General features: G+C 37.0%; 1 protein-coding gene across 1 annotated transcript in view; it reads left to right on the top strand.

The window, feature by feature from the left end:
- RYR2 (ryanodine receptor 2) overlaps positions 1-24,823 on the top strand; it is a 578,200-nt gene that overhangs the window by 459,658 nt on the left and 93,719 nt on the right. Inside the window, exons 78-81 of the mRNA XM_068983081.1 lie at positions 95-198; positions 1,868-1,919; positions 11,211-11,264; positions 12,501-12,524. Coding sequence (XP_068839182.1) covers positions 95-198; positions 1,868-1,919; positions 11,211-11,264; positions 12,501-12,524 — 234 coding nt within the window. The remainder of the gene's footprint in view (positions 1-94; positions 199-1,867; positions 1,920-11,210; positions 11,265-12,500; positions 12,525-24,823) is intronic.

Raw genomic sequence — 24,823 nt, 5'->3', positions numbered from 1 at the left:
TTTTTATTTGCTATTCCAAGCCTTCGTAGAGCTCTTGGGTTTGAGTGAACATTTCACCTTAATGTGAAATTTTATGAATTTGACTTTTTTGTAGAAACCTGGAGCAGAACCTCCAGAAGAAGATGAAGGAACTAAGAGGGTTGATCCTCTTCATCAGCTGATCCTTCTGTTTAGTCGAACAGCTTTAACGGAGAAATGGTATGGTTGGGGAGTTCACAGGAGACATAGGAGGAACAAACAGAAACCCATGTCTGAGTGTTCTGTTCGTCACATGTTCATGTTTCAATTTCATCTTCTTCTTGAGAGGAGAGAAAATTGTTCAAAGTTGGTTGGGAAGATCCCCTGGAGAAGGAGACGGCTACCTACTCCAGTATTCTGGCCTGCAGAATTCCATGGACTACAGTCCATGGGGTTGCAAAGAGTTGGACATGACTGAACGAGTTTCATTTCACTTCACTTCACAGGACCAGTCTGGTATACATGTATGAACCAACACTCGTTCAACTTCAGACTTTAATATTTACCTATCAAATATTAATATTTACCTAGCTCTAATTCTTTTAACAATATTGCAATTAGCTGGTTGCGTTGATTCTGAATCTTCTTATAATCTTCTCCTTATCACAAATGTCCTTTAGAAATTACAACAAAAGAGCCCAAAGTAAATTTCAATACCAAATGTGTTGGAGACCACTGGTAACCCCAAATTTCCTGGATTGATTATCTCCAGTGTGCAGTGAGTGTTAGGAAACTTGAGGAGATGGCTAAGCCATCCCCTCGATGCAAAGTTTCTTTGAGATCTGTTTTAAAGGCCTTCTCCATTTTTCTTGGTTCTTGTTCTTTTGAATTCATTGAAACCACAGAGGGCAAAACCTCTATGGAATTAAATAAGAAATGCATTCATAGGCTTGATAATTAAAGTGTGCCAGCATCTGCCCATTATAGGGGCATGGCGTAGATTCATTCCGTAGATGAGACCTTGAAGAGGTTTCAAAACCTTCATCAGCTTCCCTGTCTTGGGAAGGAAAGCCAGCTTTGCCCTAGGCAAAGCAGGAAAAGAATTTAATTAAAAATCCCTGTTCACATGAGTCTTGATGAGTTCATCTGACCTCTGTGCATGTCATAATAATGTACATTTCTCCCTGTTAGCTAATGTGATCCATCTTTCTCTCACTATTTCTCTCTCTCTCTCTCTCTTATTATTTTCTAACTAACAAAACCATCTCATCCCTAAGCATAGAGCAGCTCCCTGTCTGGCATTGTCAGGTAATGAGGTATTTCTCATAAGTGGACTTTTCTGATGGCTGTAAGTTTAAAACTGCTAAGATAATTTTGCAAACATTAGGAATTTTTTGATGGAAGTCTTTCTTCAGTGAATTAGTGATTTTCATGCTTTTTCAAAAGAAGATAATAAATAGATTTTAACCTGTCTTAATTTTTAAGAATCTTTATGACCATAATATTTTTTCACTATGTAGTCATGTAATAATTTGGGGAGTCTTTCCAAAAAATGTCAGATATCACTTCTGCTGTCAAGATACCTGACATCACGTAAATTTTTTTGTTTCAATGTTTGTATTTTTAAGATAATATTAATGTTACTACATTTGCGTGTAAATCAGTAAGTTGTTTATTTATACACAAACATTTATTATATTATACTGTAACGTAAGATGGGGCCAACTCTTGAGGAAGTCTAATATCTTTGCTTTCTGATTCTACAATGTTTTTGAATGATTGCTCTAAGTTTTGTGTTTGTTTCATTTAGAAAAAGACACACTTGTTGAAAGAAGGTTATTATATATAGTGATGGTAATTTTTCATGTAACCTACTTAAAAACTGTTGTTTTTTTCTTATTTTTCATAGCAAACTGGAGGAAGATTTTTTATATATGGCTTATGCAGATATTATGGCAAAGGTAAATAAATGTCTTGATTTTAATGGTAAAATATTAAAAAATCTACATATTTCTCAATTAAAATAAAATATTGTTAAATTTTAGAAAACTTAAGGGCATTAATCTCAACTTTTCACTTGTTGTTTGAATATCTGTTCTAACTTTTTTGACAGATAATAATTGTTTCTTCACTTAACATTTTATTTATGGGCATCTCACTAATTTTCCAAACATTCATTCATTCAACAAATATTCACTGGGCATCAAGATACTGGAGATAACATGGTGAATCAGAGAGAAATACACACATCCTGTCTTCTTAGAGTTCATCATCTGATGGAAAGGGCAAACTGAACAAATGATTACCCAAAAAATGCTGACAAGTTTAATGGTAAAGGAGCAATTAGGGGTATATGGAGCAGGCTGCATAGCGCTGAGTTTTAAGGAAGTCCTTGCGTGTTGAATGATGAGTTGACCATGCAAAAATAGTAATAGCTAAGTATTTACTGGGTGCTTATTTCATTTAATCTTAGAACAAGGAGATGAATGAGGCGATGAGTATAAAAAGGAGTCAGGTTTCTCTGAGGCTTCTGAGTTGGGCATCTGAGTTGACAGCACTACCATATGCTAAGGTGGGGAGCACCAGAATCAATGCAGGCCTAGAGTGAAGAGGCAAGATGGCAAATTAAATTTTCTACATGTTTGTTAAAGAAGCCTGTGAGACATCTAAGCGGAAATGTCCAGTGTGTGGTAAGATAGTCATTTCTGACATTCTGTATCTCATGGAAGCCTTATAAACATAGCTTTGTTATTTGTCAGCATTAGAAGGAAACTGAAGCCACAGTAGTACATAATCTTGCTTAGGCAGAAAAGGAAGCATGAGAAGAACAGTCAGCATAGGACCAAGCCTTTAAAGACATGAATGCTTAAGAGACGGCTAGAACAAAAGGACTTCTCCCCGGAAAAATAGGAGAGAATCTTAAGTGTGAGCATACATAGGAACTGTTGAAATGTGTGGTCAACAAGGTCTTACTCTGCTGAGGGACTGAACATAAGGATTGAAGATTCCCCAGGATTTATTCCATGGACATCATGTGACCATGATGAGAGTAATTGCAGAGAATTTTGAGGGAACATGGATGGTCCAAGTGTGTATTGTGGGGAAGTAGAGATTTCCATGTGAGTAGATGTGGCGTAAGTCTCTTTATTGAGAAGACTGAGAAGGGGGCGAAAGATACAAGGTGATAAACATCTAGATGGAATTATAAAATAGGATTAGAGATTATCATACTAAGTAAGTCAGAAAGAGAAAGGCAAATACTGTATGATATTGCTTATATATGGAATCTAAAATATGACACAGAGAACTTATCTATAAAACAGAAACAGATTCACAGGCATAGTAAACAGACTTGTGGTTTTCAGGAAAGTAGAAGGATGGATTGGGAGTTTGGGATAGTTGTATTAAGTCACTTGAGTCATGTCCAGCTCTTTGCGACCCCGTGAACTGTAGCATGCCAGGCTCCTCTGTCCATGGGATGCTCCAGGCAAGAATACTGGAGTGGGCTGCCATGCCCTTCTCTAGGGGATCTTCCCCACCCAGGGATCGAATCCTTGTCTCTTACGTCTGCTGCACTGGCAGGCAAGTTCTTTACCACTAGCACCACCTGGGGAGCCATGTGTGTATAACTGAATCACTTTGCTATACACCAGAAACTAATACAACATTGTAAATCAACTATCCTTCAATAAGATAATTTTTTTAGAAACACTTGATTAACAGATGAAAGAGGAAAGACATTTCCTTCTATGGAAGTTGGTACTGAGTATTGACTAGAAACTAAAATGGAACCCCCAGACAGTGTGCAAAGCCTCATTGATGTCGGTTTTTATGAATTTGGGCAGTACCAGTCTTCCTGGTTGTGTGGCTTTTCCCTAGCAGTTCCCAGAACCAAATGCAGAGTCAGAGAAGGCAAGAAGTTAGATTCATCAAGGATGGCAATTTTTACCAGACTGTTGCTGAAGGACAGAGGATCATAGGGGTTTTTTCTGTCATTATGAGAGTGGCTGAGGCGTTCGATCTTGGATTCTGAATAAGACAAATAAGGAAATGAGACAAGAGGGAACTGATAAGTAAGGGGATTGTAAAGTAGTCCATGGATTGTTTTCCTTTCAGCTGAAGAAGCAATGAGCAAGAGGTCTGGAAAGGGAAAGGCTCCTGTTTTGAGAGTAGATTCCTGATACTTCAAATTCTTCCTTGTGATGGGAGAAGAGTCAGCCCCCACAATTGTCCTGGTTGCATCCTACAGTTAAATCTTATCTCTTTTGAGAAATGATCAAATATTTGTTGATGCTCACTTCTTCAAGATTTTCCCATCAAAATTAATCTCTTTCCATTTATTGTTTGATGTATCCGAGGAATGCCAGCTTTCATCACTTCATTCTTCTCTCAATCAGTTATCAAGATGTGTGCCCCTAGAAATTATTTGAACACACTGTGCTGGCTATGACGTTTACCTGTGGAGAGCACAGTGGGACTTTATCCTGGCTTATTCTGCCCTGGGATTCTATGCATTTACAAGAAATTGTAAGAACTCACTAGTTTTTTGACAGCCAGGTTGCATTTTTTCTCTCATTGTGAGCTTCAATTCCAGGTCATTTATGAATTTCTTTTGAGGTTTATCATACATATCTCTATTTTGTCAGTTGATGTAGGCTTTAGTTAAATCATCCGTTCTCTAATTGGAGCTGAACCATTGTCCAAGGCCAAAATAGTTTTAAAGTTCAGTTCTTTCATCCAGTGTTAAGTATCTCTTTACATTTATGTTACCCACAGACTTGGTAAGTGTGCTATCCCAGTGTCTCCCTAAGTTGCTAGTTTTGGTGATTCACATCAAACTATTGAGTTAGTAGTTTCAGGACGCTGCCTTTCTTCACTTTGATAGCCAGCATCCCAGGAGTCTGAAAATTTCTCTTGGACATCATGGTTTCTCAGAATTTACTAGTGGTCATTTTACATTCATGTATGATGATTTTTGACATGAATTTGACACTTGAACTCTATTCAAAAGACTTATGTCATCCTGTCTTTCTTCAGTATTGTAGGACTTTATGATGGCAGCATTCACATCTTAATTGTTTTTCTAAAATTTCAGTTTTCATTTTTTATTTTTTTAATTGAAGCCCAGAATTGGGTTAACCAGAACTCTGGATCCATGATACACTCCCATTATTGACTCCTTTTTTTTTTAATCCCTCTCTACCCATCAGCACTGCATGGTATGTGAGATCTTAGTTCCCTGAATAGGGGTTGAACCCACGCCCCCTGCATTGGAAACACTAGAATAGCAGGGAAGTTCCCATTATTGGTAGTTACTTAGCAATTTCTAACAATGTAGTAACTACCCATAAACTCCCTACTCACAAGAAAAGCTAAGACCTTGATAATTGCCTACCTTAATTAAAATGGTTCTCTCTTTAACCCATACCCTGCCTCCCCATATGAGGAAATCATCATCTTGTATCCCTTGTTCAAGATAACCTTGCTTTCCTTTGGGGGCTTCCATGGAGACTCAGACAGTAAAGAATTTACCTGCAATGTGGGAGATCCAGGTTTGATCCTTGGGTTGGGAAGACTCCCTGGAAAGAAAATGACTACCCATTCCAGTATTCTTGCCTGGAGAATTCCATGGACAGAGGAGCTTTACATAGTTTTCATTAGTTATATGGATTTATTACTATATATATGATACATGTGTGCATTGTCAGTTACTCAGTCGTGTCCGACTCTCTGAGACCCTGTGGACTGTAGCCCACCAGGCTGCTCTGTCCATGGGATTCTCCAGGCAAGAATACTGGAGTGAGTAGATATTTCCTCCTCCAAAGGATCTTCCCAACCCAGGGACTGAACCCACATCTCCTGTGTCCCTGGCACTGGCAAGTAGATTCTTTATCCTTGAGCCACCTGAGAAAGCCCTATTACATGTAAACATGCATTTTATATATATGTGTGTATATAAATATATATATATAATTATGTATTTTTAAAGATTTTAGTTGTTTTAACTTTTAAAAGGGCATGATGTGTACCACAGCTTTCTTATCCATTCATCTGCTGATGGACAGCTAGGTTGCTTCCATGTTGATGTGTGGCAAAACCAATATAATATTGTAAAGTAAAAAAATAATAATAATAATAAATTAAAAAAAGAAAACAAAAGGGCATGATGCTATGTATAAAGTTTGGGTACTTAATAGTTTTACTGTTGTTTTCCAAGATACATCTATACTCTTGTGTGTACTGGAGATCATTTGATTTGACTTATATTCCCTTGTGCAACTACTCCATAGCTTATCCATTTACCTTTTTGTTTGTAACCTTTTCTGTTGAATCTCTTTTTTTTTGCTGATGTGAAAATGGGCTTGAAATGCCTATTCTTCTTCACGTCCAAAAGCCATGGATCATAGGATGTATGAATGTTAAATTTGAGATGCCCAACCAACTTCCAAAGTTACTGCCCCAAATTACATTCCTCCTTGCTACATTTAAGAGAGATTCTGGTGATACATATCTTCTCCAATATTTGATATTTTATGCTTCACTAATTTTTGTCAACCAGGTGGATGTGGCATGACATTTCATTGGGGTCTTAGTTTTCATTTCTCTTGGGTAGGTAATTTTCACATTTAAAAATCACTTCTCTTTGGGGGTTAAGTCTGAAGCAAAGAGTTAATGAGTTAATGAGCAATGAGGGTTAAGCTGATGAGTAGTTCTGCACTTTCTCTTATTATTACTACAGTTTCTGCACTAAGTCATAACTTAGTATTCCTTCTTCTCCTTCCTTTGGCTGCATGTTTAAAATTCATTTTAAATCTTTGTATTCTTCAAGCCACACTTTATTTTAAACCTTGGGTTAATGTGTGTGGTTTTTTTGAATCTTCCCAACACCCTCCTTCTATCATATATATCTCTTCTTGTGAACATTTTAGAAAATTTCCAGTTCATCCATGTTGGTTTGCTGTTGCCCTTTCGTTTTCGCCTCATTGTGATCACTCATGCTTGATTCGCAGAATGTCTCTTTATATCCCATCATTCCTTCTAAACTGTCAAGCCGTTCTGTCCAAATGGAATGGTTTTACCAATTTAAATAAGATAACCATGTAGAAGTATCTAGAATAATACCATCATAAAGTAAACACTCTTTTGAGTTTCTGGCTAACAAAAACTTTTTCTCTTCTTGCTCTTACTAATTTATTGAAAGGTACACATTAAGTTATACCTAGTGTTTCATTCTTCATTGGTTAAAATTATAAAATGCAATGGTCACTTCGTTATGAAATTTCTCTCTTCTGCCTCATCCAAATCCATCCAAAATGGATTTCAGTTTGAAATTCAACCTGAAAATTTCTTTTTGCATCCTCTGTCTTCTGAGGAGTGACATAACCAGCAAGGCAAGTGGAAAAGATATGCAATGTACTTGTTTTGCAGAATGAAATTTCCAGCAGATGGTGGTGGTGAGAAGTACCCCATGTAAACTTTATGCTTATGAATCCTCATTGCTAGTTTTGAGTTTTGCTCTAGATATCTGCATGGTCTGAAGAAGTATCCTCTATTTTGGTTCTAATTTTTTTCTTCAAATTCTCTGTGTCATGCTTCTGCCCCATTATGTATGGATTTTATTCACTTTTTTTCCTTTCTGGCATACAGTATCACTCTTCCTTGACTAGAAATGATCAGTTTGGTCCATAAAATTGAGTCCTGTATTTTAGGACCATCTAATACAACCTACTGTTTATCTAGCATTATCATATTACATGGATGTAATTTGCTGTTGAAAAACTTATCTCCTATACCTATAAATCTTTCAGTTTCTCTTAAGTACATTAAAAAGGGCTAGACATCTGCTATAGTTTTCTTGTGGCCCCAGCATTTCCCATGCCAATCAGTACAAGTTTAGCTAATGGATTTGTTGAATTCTGTAGTTCAAGCTTAATAGATTTTTTTTAATTACAAATTTTAACCTTTTTAGAAGCAAATCTCACTATATTTTCTTAAGAAAAAAAAAAAAAGGATTGTTTTGAAATACCTGTCAGATAAGAGTCCCAAATTTCTGTATATAAGAGCAAACACATCTTGTACTAAATGCCAACTTCTCTAAATGTATTCTTCAACTCAAACCTAGTTCATACCCATTGTTTCTGAAGGTAACAAAATACATACAGGAGATGACGTGTTTGAGAAAAGGTACAACTTTATATCCTAAGAGACATTTTGTATTCATATTCTCATTTGCTTAAATAGTATTCATGTTTGTTCAGTTCAGTTCAGTTGCTCAGTTGTGTCTAACTTTGTGACCCCATGGACTGCAGCACGCCAGGCCTCGCTGTCCATCACCAACTCCTGGAGTTTACTCAAACTCATGTCCATTGAGTCGGTGATGCCATCCAACCATCTCATCCTCTGTCGTCCCCTTCTCCTCCCACCTTCTATCTTTCCCAGCATCAGGGTCTTTTCCAATGAGTAAGTTCTTCACATCTGGTGTTCACAACTTCACATCAAAGTATTGGAGTTTCAGCCTCAGCATCAGTCCTTCCAGTGAACATCCAAGACTGGTCTCCTTTAGGATGAACTGGTTGGATCTCCTTGCAGTCCAAGGGACTCTCAAGAGTCTTCTCCAACACCACAGTTCAAAAGCATCAATTCTTCGGTGCTCAGCTTTCTTTATAGTCCAACTCTCACATCCACACATGACTACTGGAAAAACCATCGCTTTGAGTAGACAGACCTTTGTTGGTGAAGTAATGTCTCTGCTTTTTAATATGCTGTCTAGGTTGGTCATAACTTTTCTTCCAAGGAGCAGGTGTTTTCTGATTTCATGGCTGCAGTCACTATCTGCAGTGATTTTGGAGCCCCCAAAAATAAAGTCTCTCACTGTTTCCACTGTTTTCCCATCTATTTGCCATGAAGTAATGGGACCAGATGCCATGATCTTAGTTTTCTGAATGTTGAGTTTTAAGCCAACTTCTTCACTCTCCTCTTTCACTTTCATCAAGAGGCTCTTTAATTCTTCTTTGCTTTCTGCCATAAAGGTGGTGTCATCTGCATATCTGAGGTTACTGATATTTCTCCCGGCAGTCTTGATTCCAGCTTGTGCTTCATCCAGTCCAGCGTTTCTCATGATGTACTCTGCATATAGGTTAAATAAGCAGGGTGACAATATTCAGCCTTGACATACTCCTTTCCCTATTTGGAACCAGTCTGTTGTTCCATGTCCAGTTCTAACTGTTGCTTCCTGACCTGCATACAGATTTCTCAGGAGGCAGGTTAAGTGGTCTGGTATTCCTATCTCTTGAAGAATTTTCCAGTTTGTTGTGATCCACACAGTCAAAGACTTTGGCATAGTTAATAAAGCAGAGGTAAATGTTTTTCTGGAACTCTTTTGCTTTTTTGATGATCCAACAGATGTTGGCAATTTGATCTCTGGTTCCTGTGCCTTTTCTAAATCCAGAGTGAACATCTGGAAGTTCACTGTTCAGGTACTGTTTGAAGCCTGGCTTGGGGAATTGTGAGCATTACTTTGCTAGCATGTGAGATGAGTGTAGTTGTGTAGTTTGAGCCTTCTTTGGCATTGCCTTTCTTTGGGATTAGGATGAAAACTGACCTTTTCCAGTCCTGTGGCCGCTGCTGTTTTCCAAATTTGCTGGCATATTAGGTGTAGCACTTTCACAGCATCATCTTTTAGGATTTGAAATAGTTCAGCTGGAATTCCATCACCTCCGCTAGCTTTGTTCATAGTGATGCTTCCTAAGGCTCATTTGTCTTCTTCGCATTCCAGGATGTCTGGCTCTAGGTGAGTGAGCACACCATCATGATTATCTAGGTCGTGAAGATCTTTTTTATATAGTTCTTCTGTGTATTCTTATAACGTCTTCTTAATAGCTTCTGCTTCTGTTAGGTGCATACCATTTCTGTCCTTTATTGTGCCCATCTTTGGGCTTCCCTGGTGCCTCAGAGGTTAAAGCGTCTGCCCGCAATGCAGGAGACCTGGGTTCGATCCCTGGGTCAGGAAGATCCCCTGGAGAAGGAAATGGCAACCCACTCCAGTATTCTTGCCTGGAGAATCCCATGGACAGAGGAGCCTGGTGGGCTACAGTCCACGGGGTCCGCAAAGAGTCAAACAGGACTGAGTGACTTCACTTTCACTTTGCATGAAAAGTTCCCAAATATCTCTAATTATCTTAAAGAGATCTCTAGTCCTTCCCATTCTATTGTTTTCCTCTATTTCTTTGCACTGATCACTGAGGAAAGCTTTCTTATCTCTCCTTGCTCTTCTTTGGAACTCTGCATTCAAATGCATATATCTGTCCTTTTTTCCTTTGCCTTTAGCTTCTCTTCTTTTCATAGCTATTTGTAAGTCCTTCTCAGACAACTATTTTACTTCTTTGCATTTCTTTTTCTTGGGGGTGGTCTTGATCACTGCCTCCTGTACAGTGTTAGGAACTTCTGTCCATATGTTAAATCATGTGATCCTGTTAGGAATCTTGTTACTGTTTTTATTATTTCCACTTTAAATATGAGAAAACAGAGACTCAGAAAGGTTAAGGAATTTGCCCTAGACTTTTGAATTGGGCACTCTGCATCCTCAGGGCATGTTCCTAACCACCGCACAGCTCTTCTTCCTTAGTAACCAGAACTCTCAGCTGGTGGGAATGAATTAAGAATATATGCACAGCTCCTTTATTATTTCTGGAAAAATAAAATAATTCAATGGTCAGTTTTATAATTTTTCTGTAAAAGAAGGATATTGCTAGCAGTTGGAATTTTACTTCCTCCTATAGACCAAATATAACAAAACATGAATTTATCAAAAAAGAATAGATTAGAAGATTCACTTTAATTAATATACACTGCTTTCTGTTAATTTTAATTCATAGCTATTAAATGTGTTTGTATTAACACATTGTAATGGAAGCATAAAAGAGGAGAAAACAGTGATCTTTTCTAAGGTTTGTAACTTGATTTCAACAAGGAAAATGCATGAATAATAGTATGTACAGTATGATACAGACCTCATAAATATCTCTATATAAATATAAAATTGGTAATTTAGTATTTGCACAGTATAGTTTTCTTTTAGTTCACAAATTCATTGATCATGTCATGTAAGCTTATTACGTATAATGAATATATTCAAATAATATTGATAAAGTAGCCAAGTGATTTATTATTCTGTGCTAATTCATTTGTATTTTCTGTCTCAGCATATTCTTATCCTGTTGACCTTTTCTCAATTTTTTTTTCACATGTATCAGAGTTGTCATGATGAGGAAGATGATGATGGGGAAGAGGAAGTGAAGAGTTTTGAAGTAAGATGGATCTTTCACTATTTGTCTTTTATCTATGTTGAAACATTGTTTCATAGCTTATAACTGACATTTATGTTTCTTGCTTCATGGCTTATTGCAGCTTATTGTGTCAAGGAACTGCATGTCAGAAGCTGGATGGACAAATTTGAGTCCTAACATTTGCTGAAGTTAAGGCCAAGGAACATAGACTAGTTAAAGAATTAAATAAAGCCCATATGTTCAGGATGAGTGTTCCTGAGAGCCCTTGGAGATGAGGTTGCTTCACATTGTTCTCATCTCGGTGAAGGATGGGGTCTGAAATTTCCAGCAGACATGGGAGAAAAATATTTATGGAAGAGCAACCCAACATCAAGTTTCTAATTAAAGCCTTGGTTTGAATTTTTTTCTGAATCAATGAAGTCCGAAAGATTTGGCCTCTTTCGACTTCTGCCCAATTAGGTCACTCATTCCCTGTACATATGTAAATGGTGGCATACCGTTTGCTTGCATGAGGCAGGATTGCATATTCCTAGAATTATGTTCTATTATATGATTATTCCCTCAAACCTTCTCAGCTTTTAAATTTCCTTATAATTTGAAATATTGCTAAATATTCTTTAGCCAAAAGAAAGCAAATATTATTTCCCCTCTTGGCTTAGGCTGCACTTTTTTTTAATATATATATCTAAGAAAGACTAGCTGTTGCTAACTACCTCTATCCTTATTGTTTTTTTTTTTTAATTTTCAAAAAGAAATTAAATGAAATAGATTAGACTCTTTTTTTTTTTCCTGCTTTTAATTTACATGTCTGCTTTGAGCTGAAAGTTTGGAAATACATTAGTAGCCAGCTGTAAGTCTTTAATTAAAGTGGACCCACAAAAAACATGTAGGTGAGCAGTAGATACTGAATAGGACCCCTTTCTGGAACAACTTAAAGAGAGCGTCCCTGTGGCATTGTGTCCCTGAAGTCATTGTTTAAAAAAAAAATTGCCGGAACAGGCTAATTTGAGAATAACCCATGACTATTGCTGGCTGAGAAGAAAATGCCTTAAGATTCATTTCCTGGATAACACTATAATCTTTTCTACTGTATGTGTGTTCTAGTTTCCATAAGATAAGAAAGTGAGCTAAGTTAGAATGAGCTGTGAGCGGCAAGTCATACTATTTTTCTGAAGTGCACACCATATATACTCTATCGGTTGTCTTCCGAGCAATTGTTTATTGCAATTTTGCTTCTTGTCCTCATCCTTCCTTAAGGTCACAGGATCCCAACGCAGCAAGGTAAAACTATATATATGTGTGTATTTGTCTGGGTCTGAGTTTCAGTTTCTTGTGACATTTACCTTTGTTAGACCCAACATCTTGGATTCTTTTGTTTAAAAAAAAAAAAAGATCTTACAATCTTTGTACCAAGTTTGTAGCTCCAATGCAATTGGTCTCTTCAGTATCCCTTCCTTGACATAGGTTTATTCTTCTTGCAATTTAAATGACTCATAATTTGACATTTTATCCTCCATGTTGCATTTGAACTGAGTACTGTGCTGAGATGAAAAAGTCTACCCTTTAGGTGATTAAATTTTAGCTGGTGACTTTTCATTGTTAACATTTCATGCCTTATCCCTCTTGAGAGTTTTTATACTGGTCTCATTTCTAGAAAAGAGATATGATACATGGTATTGCTGGTGGAATTAGAAATAATCTTCTTTTCCTTTGTGCTAGAAATACCTTCAACTGGTAATTAGAGAGGATATTCCATGATTTAAGTGTCGATTTAGTATTTCCTTATAGGGAAGAGCTAGATGACCTTTTCTATCTCTGAATATTCTGAAGAGCTGAGTGTGTGGAAAGTTTGCTAAGAGAAAATATTTTAGAATCACACAAATTTGCCTTTCATTTGAACCCTGTTAAGCTTATGTTTTATTTTCATGAGACTGTTTAGTCAGAAAATTGGTCATGCTGCTGCTGCTAAGTCGCATCAGTCGTGTCTAACTCTGTGCGACCCCATAGATGGCAGCCCAACAGGCTCCTCTGTGCCTGGGATTCTCCAGGCAAGAATACTGGAGTGGGTTGCCATTTCCTTCTCCAATGCATGAAAGTGAAAAGTGAAAATGAAGTCGCTCAGTCTTGTCCCGACTCTTGGCGACCCCATGGACTGTAGCCTACCAGGCACCTCTGTCCTTGGGATTCTCCAGGCAAGAGTACTGGAGTGGGTTGCCATTGCCTTCTCTGAAAATCAGTCATAAACATCCCAAAAATAAAATGCCTATAATGACTTTAGTTAAAGAAAAGAAAAAAAAAACTTTTCTGAGTGTAGAGTATCCTTTTTTGCCTTCTGTTTTATAAAGTGAACTATTGCTGTTAAAGTGAATTTAAAATGTCATAAAGAATCTACTTTTAAGAAACAAATTATAATGTTTTTTACTCACATATTTGGAGAAATATATTTTTCTTATATCTTTTTAAAATTTGACTTCATGCAGATGCTACTAGATTTAGCTCCAATCAGATGGATATAATTTAATGGCATATAATATGCATAAAATTTATAAATTATAATTATCAGTAGGTATAATGAATATAATCCTGATTTGGTGGATTTGTATAGTTTTATCACTGATGAGCTCAGACAGAATTCCTGTGGCTTGTTGAGGGTTGGAAAATATGAAAGGACCTCCTAACATTCTCCAAAGATTTGACTTCTTTAGACACCATTGCAGTTCATGCCGCAGAGTATATATTGACATCCATGGAATGGGGGTGGATAAGGAAGGCTGCAATAAGAAAGTGTTGCTGGTTAAGAAAACCATTTTACTCTGAAGAAGAATGTAGTTTCAGGAAGAACTAAAGGCAAATACAATTTGGTAAATAGGATCAAATTTGCTGACATTAGAAAGGTTCCCTATTCAGGAAAAAAAAAGTATGGAAATAACTAGTAGTGGAATCTTAGCATTTAGAGTGTAGGATTCAGGTCATACTGAGAACAAGAAATCAGGAGACTGTGGAGCCCCACCTGGGAGAATGGGCTGCACGCCATGGATTTAGGATGTTGGGAGAGAAGCTCACATAATGGTGAAACCTGGTAATTAATCCCCCCAGAGGAGCTAGAGGCCACCAGATATGACTGTCCCAGCAGAAGAGAGGATTTTAAAGTTACTAATGGTTGCCCTTTATTCATATACATAACACAATAGACAAGATTTGGAAACTTTCACTTCTTAACCAGTGCTTTACTCATTCTTCATGTAATTTTGTATTGTAACTAATCATTTATGCCTAATAGGTGTAACAATCTATTTGTAAAATATATACTATGTAAGTAAACACCCTGAACTCTTCCCAAGTTGAAAAAAGAGAACCATGGTTTTCAGAGAGTTGACAGAGTCAGCAACCTATGAAGATAATTTTGTCTGAAATTGACTCTCTGATACCAATAACACAACTGAAAAAATTTGGCCAGACAACTGAAGTACTACTTTCTCTTTATAAATTTAGTAACGTACTAGACTTTGAGAGGTCTGGTTGGCTAACATCATTTAGCTATAGTCTGATAGTGGAATTTTTCATCTAAGTTTTAATGAATGTGAAAGGTCATTTGGTCGTTTCAGTAATTCTTTAAACAAATTATATTAAATAAATTTGGGAATAACATAGTATGTGTGATTATTGAATTTTATCCCAATAACTGGCTGATTATTAATATTTGCTGTACTTTCTACTTAAATTCTCTGTCTATAAAGATACTGAGAAGAAGAAAGAAGTAGATTAAAAAGGTAGCATTATAAGGAAAATTTCCATGAGGAATAAAGTAAACTAAATAAAGCTCAAGAAATACAGAAAACAAGGAGTAGAGGCTAAAGTACCTGGTATTAGCCAGCCCTTTTCTTCTGTCACATGTGTGTTTTACTGATGAGATTCTGTTAAAACTTGCCTGATTTAAGTTGATAATTTAATTCCCAGCTTAATCTGTAATATATGTATATTTACCTACAACTACTTATTAAAAATTATATTGCATAATTAGTAGTTATATATTTATTTGACTTCAGGGTACTTTAATATTAAAACTATAAAAAGGGATAGTTAAACCTTATAAAGAAGCCAGTATTAACTGAAAGGAAAGAAATGTTTTAGCAGTGACCCAGAGTGTTAATTACTACAGTCCAGTGCTTTTCTGGCCTTTGCATTTTTCATAAGCAAAACACATAATAATAAGAAATAAATCATAATGTTTCAAGTCAAGTAACTTTTCTGAGCATGACAGGATTTTCTCACCTAGAACAACAAAAGCAGACCACATTTTTAAGATTTTTCAAAACATACAGAAACATTGCTCCAATGCTTACTTCTCCTAGTACCATTCTTTCAAATCTGAGGGTGCAGCGTTCAGTGATAATTCAATGAAAGCATTTCTGTGGAATGTTAAGTGCTGTAATATAGATTTATTACTTATGGAAAACCCTAAATTAATGACAGTGAAGCTTAAGTCATCTAGAGGAATGGACCATTAACTCGCTTTCTAGACCATCTTTCTCAAGTACAATATTAAGCAAGTTGCATCATCTCTTGGCAAATGCCCAGTTTCTACTTCACAGATGAATTCTCTGCTGAGTCCCCGAGGTCCTATTATTCTGTACTATTGATTAAGGAGAATTCCTTGTGTCTTCAGTGCCAAATATGGCTGTGGCAGAGTTGATATTCTGTAATAAAAATTTAGATTAATCTGTGTTTCTCCCTGATGGGCCTCAGACATAACTAAAGCGACATCATACCCGCCCAATACTTAGAGCAATACCCAGCTCACATTCCAAAGAATGTTTGATTACATGTGGAGGAATCAATTTAGGTCTAAAATGTCTTAAGGACTGATGTTTTATAGCTAAACACCATGATAAAAACACTTTTATTTTTTTGGTAATGAATTGACTATAAGATGTTCCCTTTCCAATAGCTACTCATAATTTGATCTCTGAAGGGCTTATTTACTTCTGTTTATAAGAGCACAGTAATTTAAATTATAATAACTTCATGAATCTTAACCAAAGAGAAGCACTAAATATTTAAAAACTGAGATACATCTATGGTTATAAAACACGGAAGTAATTATCTCTTTTATTAAGAAAATGTATACTTCTTTAGTTTCTTCCTCAGAAGCTCTGTGGTCTCAACATATGGACTCTAGCGTGTTGAGTTGCTGTCATCCTGTTGAATGATTGAAGGGGAAGGGGGAAGGACTTTTCATGGCCAGTGTTCTCTAATACTCATGCTTATTGTTGCAATCTCCCAACTCCATTTTTATATACTGAAATTGTTGATCTCAAGTAGCACCCTCCCATCTTAGCCCAGGTTCTGTAGAGAACAGAGCAGAGAGGTTATTTGCTAGCTCTTTGTTGGAGTTGTTACTGTCTTAGGGAAGTAAGAGTGAGGAAAGAGAGGACTGATACTTGGAGGCAGAGAGAGCACAGTAATGCATTCGTGAGCTGACTGGCTAACCACAGCAAACCAGCAGTATAGCTGTTTGCCTGGTTGTGTTACATGGCCCTGAAGAAGCCATATGCATCATGGAATGGTACTTCCTGGGGAAAGGGGGGCACTTCTAGTCACCGGGTGTTAATGTGTTCATATATCTGCTGATATTAATCAGCTCTTCCAGAAGGCAGACCCCTGGGGAAACCAGAACCAACTTGGGTTCAGCCTCTTGAATGTCCAGGCACTGCTGTCTCTCCATTTCCATCAGTATGGGGTCTCCTTAGACAGTGGTCATGGTGCTAAGAGTTAGCTTTCATAACCAAATAACTGGTACAAACCGTCTCTAGGGCCACTGTACTTCAGAAGCAAGACATGTTGCTAAGACTTAGAGAGAAGGGGGTTTAGGGTAGGCTAGAGTACTGGTCCTAATACAAGGAAGATTCCCCCAAAGTACAGTCCTCCATATTGTATATAGTAATTTATACACACAAATGTGTGGCCCTAAATAGCATATGATATGTAGACAACACATATTTAAACATTAATTGTGCATCTGATTGTGCATTTGATATGCACAATAATTTGACTTCATGTGCTATTGTTTTTAAAAATAATCCCAGGTGAGACTGACATGTGTACACCACTATATTTAAAATAGATAACCAACGAGGACCTACTATACAGCACAGGGAACTCTGCTCAATATTCTGTAATAACCTAAATGAAAAAAAGAATTTTAAAAAGAATAGGTAATGTATAACTGAATTACTTTGCTGTATACCTGAAACTAACATAACATCATTGATCAACTATGCTCTAATATCAAATAAAAATAAAATAATAATAATAGTAATCTCAGTTGAAGCTTATGCTTGACCACATTATGTACAGGAAATGAGATACAGCAGAATCATTAAGAACATAGACACTTGAATGGACCACCTGTGTTTGAATCCCAGCTCCACCTTATGGATATGTAATCTTAAGTCTCAATTTGCCTATCTATAAAATGGAGCTAATTAGGTCTCTACTTCATAGGATTGTGACGAGGGTTAAATTAATTTATATACATATATGTATGTATCAGTTCAGTTCAGTTCAGTCACTCAGTCGTGTCCGACTCTTTGCGACCCCATGAATCGCAGCACGCCAGGCTTCCCTGTCCATCACCAACTCCCAGAGTTCACTCAGATTCACGTCCATCAAGTCAGTGATGCCATCCAGCCATCTCATCCTCTGTCGTCCCCTTCTCCTCCTGCCCCCAATTCCTCCCAGCATCAGAGTCATATATATTCCACTCAGAACATTGCATATCACATAGCAAGCTCTAAGTATTTGCTATTATCATTATATTTAATCAATTTCCCTTCTTTACTAAAATCAAGTCAGAGAAGTTCACAGAGGAAATTTTTCAGCATAGTGAGCACAGAACCTCACAAGGTAGGAAATCTGGGTTCTCACCTGGGTGCTAACCAGATGACCTTCAGCAGGTCATATTTGATTGCCCTGTACCTCAGCATTTTCATCTTTGGACTGAAAGCTTTGAGCTGTTTTCTCAGGGGTAATATCCACCTTTAAAACTGTCTGATTTGCTGGTTTTGCAGTTCTTTTCATTTTTCAGGACAATTTCAAAACTCTTATAGATTTCTAGGTGCATAAATAACAATTGGAAGCATGCAAATTTTAATTATTTTTCTTCTGATCTTTTTCTGAAGGAATGAAAAAGAAAAACTCCATTTTTTTTAGTGTAGGGATTTCACAATAAAAATGATTTATAGAAAATGTCTAGCTTCTGTACATGTATATGTATCTCTATCACTTCCTCGCTTGTTATTAAAATACCACACAATTATACATAATACAGTTAGATAAAGGAAAAAAATGTATTGGGAAATGGAAAGCATTTAGGGGTCTTCCAAGAATATGAGTAATCCAGAAGTTTATGCCACAGTGTTGCTAATTTGCTGCAGGTTGTTAGTACTACTGATTCCAAGGTTTCTAGGTGTCAACATAAAACCATATAAATGTAAAAATTTGCTATATCAATAAAATACAGAGACAATCTTCTTGTTTCAGGAAAAAAAAGAATACCTGAAGCATTTTTCTTCCTGAGGATCTTTGTGAGAATAACAATGTGTGATATAATGAAAAAGGTCCTTGGTAATTCAGTAAATGTAATTATTTGAGAATTAATACAATAAAGTCCAGGTGTATAGATGCCATCATGATATAGTTTTATGTAGAATAAGCACCAGGTGTCTTGAAGAATGGAAGGTCTGTGAATCCTCAAGACAGTCTCAAGAATCCTTCTCTCAACTAAACAGGGAACACCTGGAAGGGAATTTGAGACTGTGTCAAGTACTTAAAGTGCAGCTAAGAGTTAGTCTGGGGTGGGATTAATAACCATTTGTGAAAACTTAGAATTGTAAATATTAGTACTTGAACTACTAGAATCAGGAGAGCTCAAAATCCAAATAATGAGTTGCTGTGATCATTTTATGATACAATTTCTTCTAACTGCTTCTTCTCTCTATTCCAGCCTCTGGCACCTTCTCATCTAACCATTCCTTCCCGTGATTGGAGGTCATATTGTTGTTCAGTTGCCAAGTTGTGTCCAACTCTTTGTGACCCCATGGACTGCAGCACGCTAGGCTTCCCTGTCCCTCACCACCTCCCCAGATTTGCCCAAGTTCATGTCCATTGAATCAGTGATGCCATCCAACTATCTCATCCTGTCACCCTCTTCTCCTTCTGCCTTCAGTCTTTCCCAACATCAGGGTCTTTTCCAATGGGTCAGCTGTTTGCATTTATGGGAGATCATAAATCACCTTATTGTCCTTATTCTCTCCTTTGTCAGACTATCTTAGTAGACTGCTTAGGCACTTATTCTCTGTAGTCAAGGCAGTATCCAGTGCTTTTAAGGCTTAAACAAACAAATAGGTAGATGAAGCCTGTTTTAAGTCAACATTGTACTCAGGACAAACTACATGCCCTCTAATGATAAATCAGTGTAACATTGCTAATTTGATAACCTCTGATTTTAGAGTTACTCATTCTTTCATTTTGTACTTGGTTACTGGAGCTTTTTGTTGCATATTATAAATTTGTCAATAGGATCTTGAATTAGAAAATCATTTTAACTCAGCTGGGTTTATTGCTTTAGCATAGTAGTAAAAGTCACTCAGTCATGTCCAACTCTTTGTGACCTGATGGACTAGACAGTCCATGGAATTCTCCAGGCCAGAATACTGGAGTGGGTAGCCTTTCCCTTCTCCAGGGTATCTTCCCAACCCAGGGATGGAATACAGGCCTCCTGCATTGTAGGCAGATTCTTTACCAGCTGAGCCACCAGGGAAGCCCAAGAATACTGGAGTGGGTAGCCTATCCCTTCTCCAGCCTTATCTTCCCAACCCAGGAATCCAACCGAGGTCTTCTGCATTGCAGGCAGATTCTTTACCAACTGAGCCCAGCATAGTATTCAGTTCAGTCGCTTAGTCGTGTCTGACTGTTAGAGACCCCATAGACTGCAGCACGCCAGGCTTCCCTGTCCATAACTAGCTCTCTGAGTTTACTCAAACTCATCTCCATTGAGTTGGTGATGCCATCCAACCATCTCATCCTCTGTCATCCCCTTCTCTCGCCTTCAGTCTTTCCCAGCATCAGGGTCTTTTCAAATGAATCAGCTCTTCACATCAGGTGGCCAAAGTACTGGAGTTTCAGCTTCAACATCAGTCCTTCCAGTGAACATTCAGGACTGATTTCCTTTAGGATGGACTGGGTGGATCTCCTTGCAGTCCAAGGGACTCTCAAGAGTCTTCTCCAACACCACAGTTCAAAAGCATCAATTCTTTGGCACTCAGCTTTCTTCACAGCCCAACTCTCACATCCATACATGCCTACTGGAAAAACCATCGCTTTGAGTAGACAGACCTTTGTTGGCAAAGTAATGTCTCTGCTTTTTAACATGCTGTCTAGGTTGGTCATAACTTTTCTTCCAAGAAGCAAGCGTCTTTTTATTTCATGGCTGCAGCCACCATCTGTAGTGATTGTGGAGCCCAAAAAGATAAAGTCTGCCACTGTTTCCCCTGTTTCTCTATTTGCCATGAAATGATGGGACCAGGTGCCATGATCTTCGTTTTCTGAATGTTGAGTTTTAAGCCAACTTCTTCACTCTCCTCTTTCACTTTCATCAAGAGACTCTTTCGTTCTTCACTTTCTGCCATAAGCGTGGTGTCATCTGCATATCTGAGGTTATTGATATTTCTCCTGGCAATCTTGATACCAGCTGTGCTTCATCCAGTCCAGCATTTCTCATGATGTACTCTGCATATAAGTTAAAATAAGCAAGGTGACAATATACAGCCTTGACATACTCCTTTTCCTATTTGGAACCAGTCTGTTGTTCCATATCCAGTTCTAACTGTTGCTTCCTAACCTGCGTACAGATTTCTCAAGAGGCAGGTCCAGTGGTCTGATATTCCCATCTCTTTCAGAATTTTCTACAGTTTATTGTGATTCACACAGCCAGAGATTTTGGCATAGTCAATAAAGCAGCAGTAGTTGTTTTTCTGGTACTCTCTTGCTTTTTTAATGATCTAGCAGATGTTGGCAATTTGATCTCTGGTTCCTCTGCCTTTTCTAAAACCAGCTTGAACATCTGGAAGTTCACGGTAGTATTAATTAGTTCTAAATATGCCAAATCTAGTGAAAATGATACTCTAACAAATGCAAGTATATCTGATACAGGAAGAAGTAAAACATAAAGTCTGACTTTCAGAGCCTCTAACACATTATCTGAACTAAATTTTTCTGGTTTAGTGATTTTGTTGTTGCTGATCATATATTAGTAAATTTTTGGCATTTAAACAAAGTTTATTTTGGGTAAAGACACTTTTTTTTAATTAAAGAGAACATTACAAACTTTTACCATCCTATTGAGAACAACTCTGGAAGATTATTGTACCATTCGATAGTTCAGCAACAAAGAGAATGTGTAGTACACGGAAAAAATTAAGCTGCTAAATGAATTAAAAACTACTATTTGAGAATTATTCTTTTTTTGTGTGTGTATCATTCAACTTCATAGACCATGTACTAAAAGGAAACTAAACTTTTCACATGTTACTAACTTAGTAGCTCTTCAGATGAAAGGAAATGTTTGTTAAGTTTCAGATTAATTTTGCATACTAAATGATATCACATTATTCAGTTCCATCATTCATTTATGCATTCTTGAACATCTTTAATGTGCAGGGAGCTACTGGCTATACAGTGTATGTGTACTGGTTCGTGTTTAATATAAAGAAGCAAGCAGTGATCCTTTTCCTCATGAAGCTTTACTTCTAGAAACCTCCATGTACATTTGGTCTTTTAAAAAGTTAAAATTTAAAAATTTGGGGAACCATCCATTGTTGAGTAAAATTGTAATCTTACAAGTGTTTCCCTAGCACTGGGAGTCATCCATATATGAATATGGCTAATCCATAGTTTTGGAAGCTGGAATACAGAACAGAATTAGATGAATCTCTGGAAATGTGACTGTTATCTATCACTTTTGTTTTTTCGTTAGTCTGAGTTGGCCTATTTATGTTGTAAACCAAACTGTTAGTACTATTTCACTGCCTTTCAATTTTGTCCTCTTAGTTATTTAATTAAATCTTCTGTATTTTGATGTTTTCTTCTTGAAATACTAAGTCTCAACATCACCTTGTAGATTATGACTACATTTAAGATGCCAAATAAGGTGATTTAGTATTGACTTGTACCATTACTACATTATGGCTTTTTTAGAGAGGGTTCATCTCCTGGAAATTTCTCTTCACTTGTAATCAGCTTTCACATTCAGTTTAAGAGGAAAACATATGAAAACCTTTTCACCCGTTGCTGAAGACTTGAATATGCAACAAAATGCAAGCCAGTAGCATGCGTAGGCTATAGAATTGTTGTCCTCAAACTGTGATGTTCCAAATGTCCATGATATCAGGAGGGTCCTTCAGAAACAGTGTGAATTTCTTTGCTGTCATCATATTTTCATCTCTATTTTGGGGATAAACTGTTTTCTCCATCAAGAAACAAGGGACGGTATAATTTATTCTTATCTCAATATTTTTTCTCATATAAGGCAAATTTCTGAAGAATCAAATGGCTTTTTTTTCCTTCAGATCTTTCTCCTTCCTTCCTTCCTCCCTCCCTCCCCTCCATCGAGTGCTAAAGACTTGAGCCACTCTTAGACAAAGTGGAGGATTATTAGCAATTTTATTACAGACTTCAGTTATATTAGAAGCAAATCATGATGTTGAATGCTTCCATTCAATGACTGTGATTTTATCATAGGTCTGAGATATGATCACCCTTGACCTTGAAAGACTTATATCAATCTTATTTAGGAAACAGATGATAATACTTGGTCGCTTTTGGTGATCAGCACTTTTCGCCTAAGGGAAACTTCAAATTATAGAGCTGTTCCTGTTTTTTTTTTTTTTTTCCCCTTAACCTTTCCTTGTGACCTTGGAAGAATTTAAAGACTGAAACTACAGGTTGAAGGTATAGTGCATGTATAACACCCTTAGGCAGTTCAAATGGAATTTGAAGTGGAAAGGGACAAGGAACCCTACTTTTTAAAACTATTTTTAAAAAGTAGGGTTCCTTGGAGATAGACCTTTTAAAAGTATCTTACTTGGGGAAATGCTATAGTAAATACTTGCTGTTTTCGCCAAGTAAGATACTTTTAAAAGATCTGTCTCCAGTATGCTTAGAAAAGCCAATCTGCAGTAGATATAAAATGGAAGATTTTTTCCACATAGTCCATTATTTTATTGCATGAAAACGTTCTATTTTCCCTTTTAAAGTTTTTTTTTTAATATTGTAATCAAATTTCTAATGAGGAGATTAAATTATACATCCAGAGTTCAGTTCAGTTCAGTTGCTCAGTCATGTCCAACTCTTTGCGACCCCATGAGTGCAGCACTCCAGGCTTCCCTGTCCATCACCAACTCCTGGAGCTTTATATACCCAGAAGCAATCCTCAAAGGACAACGAAGTACAAAAATAAATAATATTAAAGATATTCTGAAGAGAGAGCTTCCAATTCAATCTAACAGTTCAGTTCAGTCGCTTAGTCGTATCCGACTCTTTGTGACCCCATGAATCGCAGCACGCCTTCAAATGGTGGTCGATCCCTCTTTATGAAATAGTTTTCCCACTTCTAGATCAGCATATCTTTTTTGCTCAACATTTTTTTTTCAAATGAGTCTCATCATCTCCCCCAAAGTATTATTATTGGACTTTATATATTATGTGAGAAAAATGAGTAATCTTTGCTCAGGGAGTTAAGTTTGTAAAGAAGGCCATTTGATACCTTGTCTTTCTTGATGCTTGTGAGGTCTATCCATCATGAGTGATTTCACTTACTGAAGAGGATGTTTTGACTTTAGAATCTATTGTGCAAGTGGCCCTGGCAGATCTTTGAGTTGGTCTAGCTACTTTTGGAGCACCAATGGCCATTGTTTTTTGTCATTGTGTTTCCTCAAGAATATACAGCGTGCTGGCATCTTCCATCTTCTTGGATGTCTTGATGACTATCTTTGTATGTTCTACTGAGTCGATAGAAGAATCACTCTTTCTAGCTCTCTTGCTTCTTTAGTTGATAAAAATTATAGTGCAGTTCCTTAAGCCAGTAATTTCTTATCATTGTTTTATGGGCAAAGTCTTTCACAAAGGGAAAACTGGGAAGTAAAAGTTCCATAAATAGCTCTGGCAATGGGAGGAAAGTCAAAGATTGTTGGGTCTAAAAGGAAGAATCAAATGTTGCTCACTAATTTTATAAAACACCTGAAGAGCAGACAAAAGGGTCTTCTTTCAGTTTTTCTCAAACTGTGTTGTAATGACAGTATGATTTTGTGTGTCTGTGTGGTTTTGTTTTCGTTTTGTTTTTGACTTCACAGGAAGAGGTTTAAACATGAAGGCAAACCTTTTAGATGTTAGCATGGCTACATATAAAGCAAAGCTGCCTTTTTTTTTTCTTTTCTCTGCTTCCATTTAGGCCTATCACATAATTTAAGAAAAAATAAAATTTAATCACAGGAGCTCTTATATAGTGTGAAAAAAACCCTGAT

This window comes from Capricornis sumatraensis, chromosome 10, assembly GCF_032405125.1.
Source record: "Capricornis sumatraensis isolate serow.1 chromosome 10, serow.2, whole genome shotgun sequence".
Lineage (NCBI taxonomy): Eukaryota > Metazoa > Chordata > Mammalia > Artiodactyla > Bovidae > Capricornis > Capricornis sumatraensis.
Note: the sequence above shows the minus strand (reverse complement) of the source record. Positions and strands in the feature narration are given on the sequence as shown.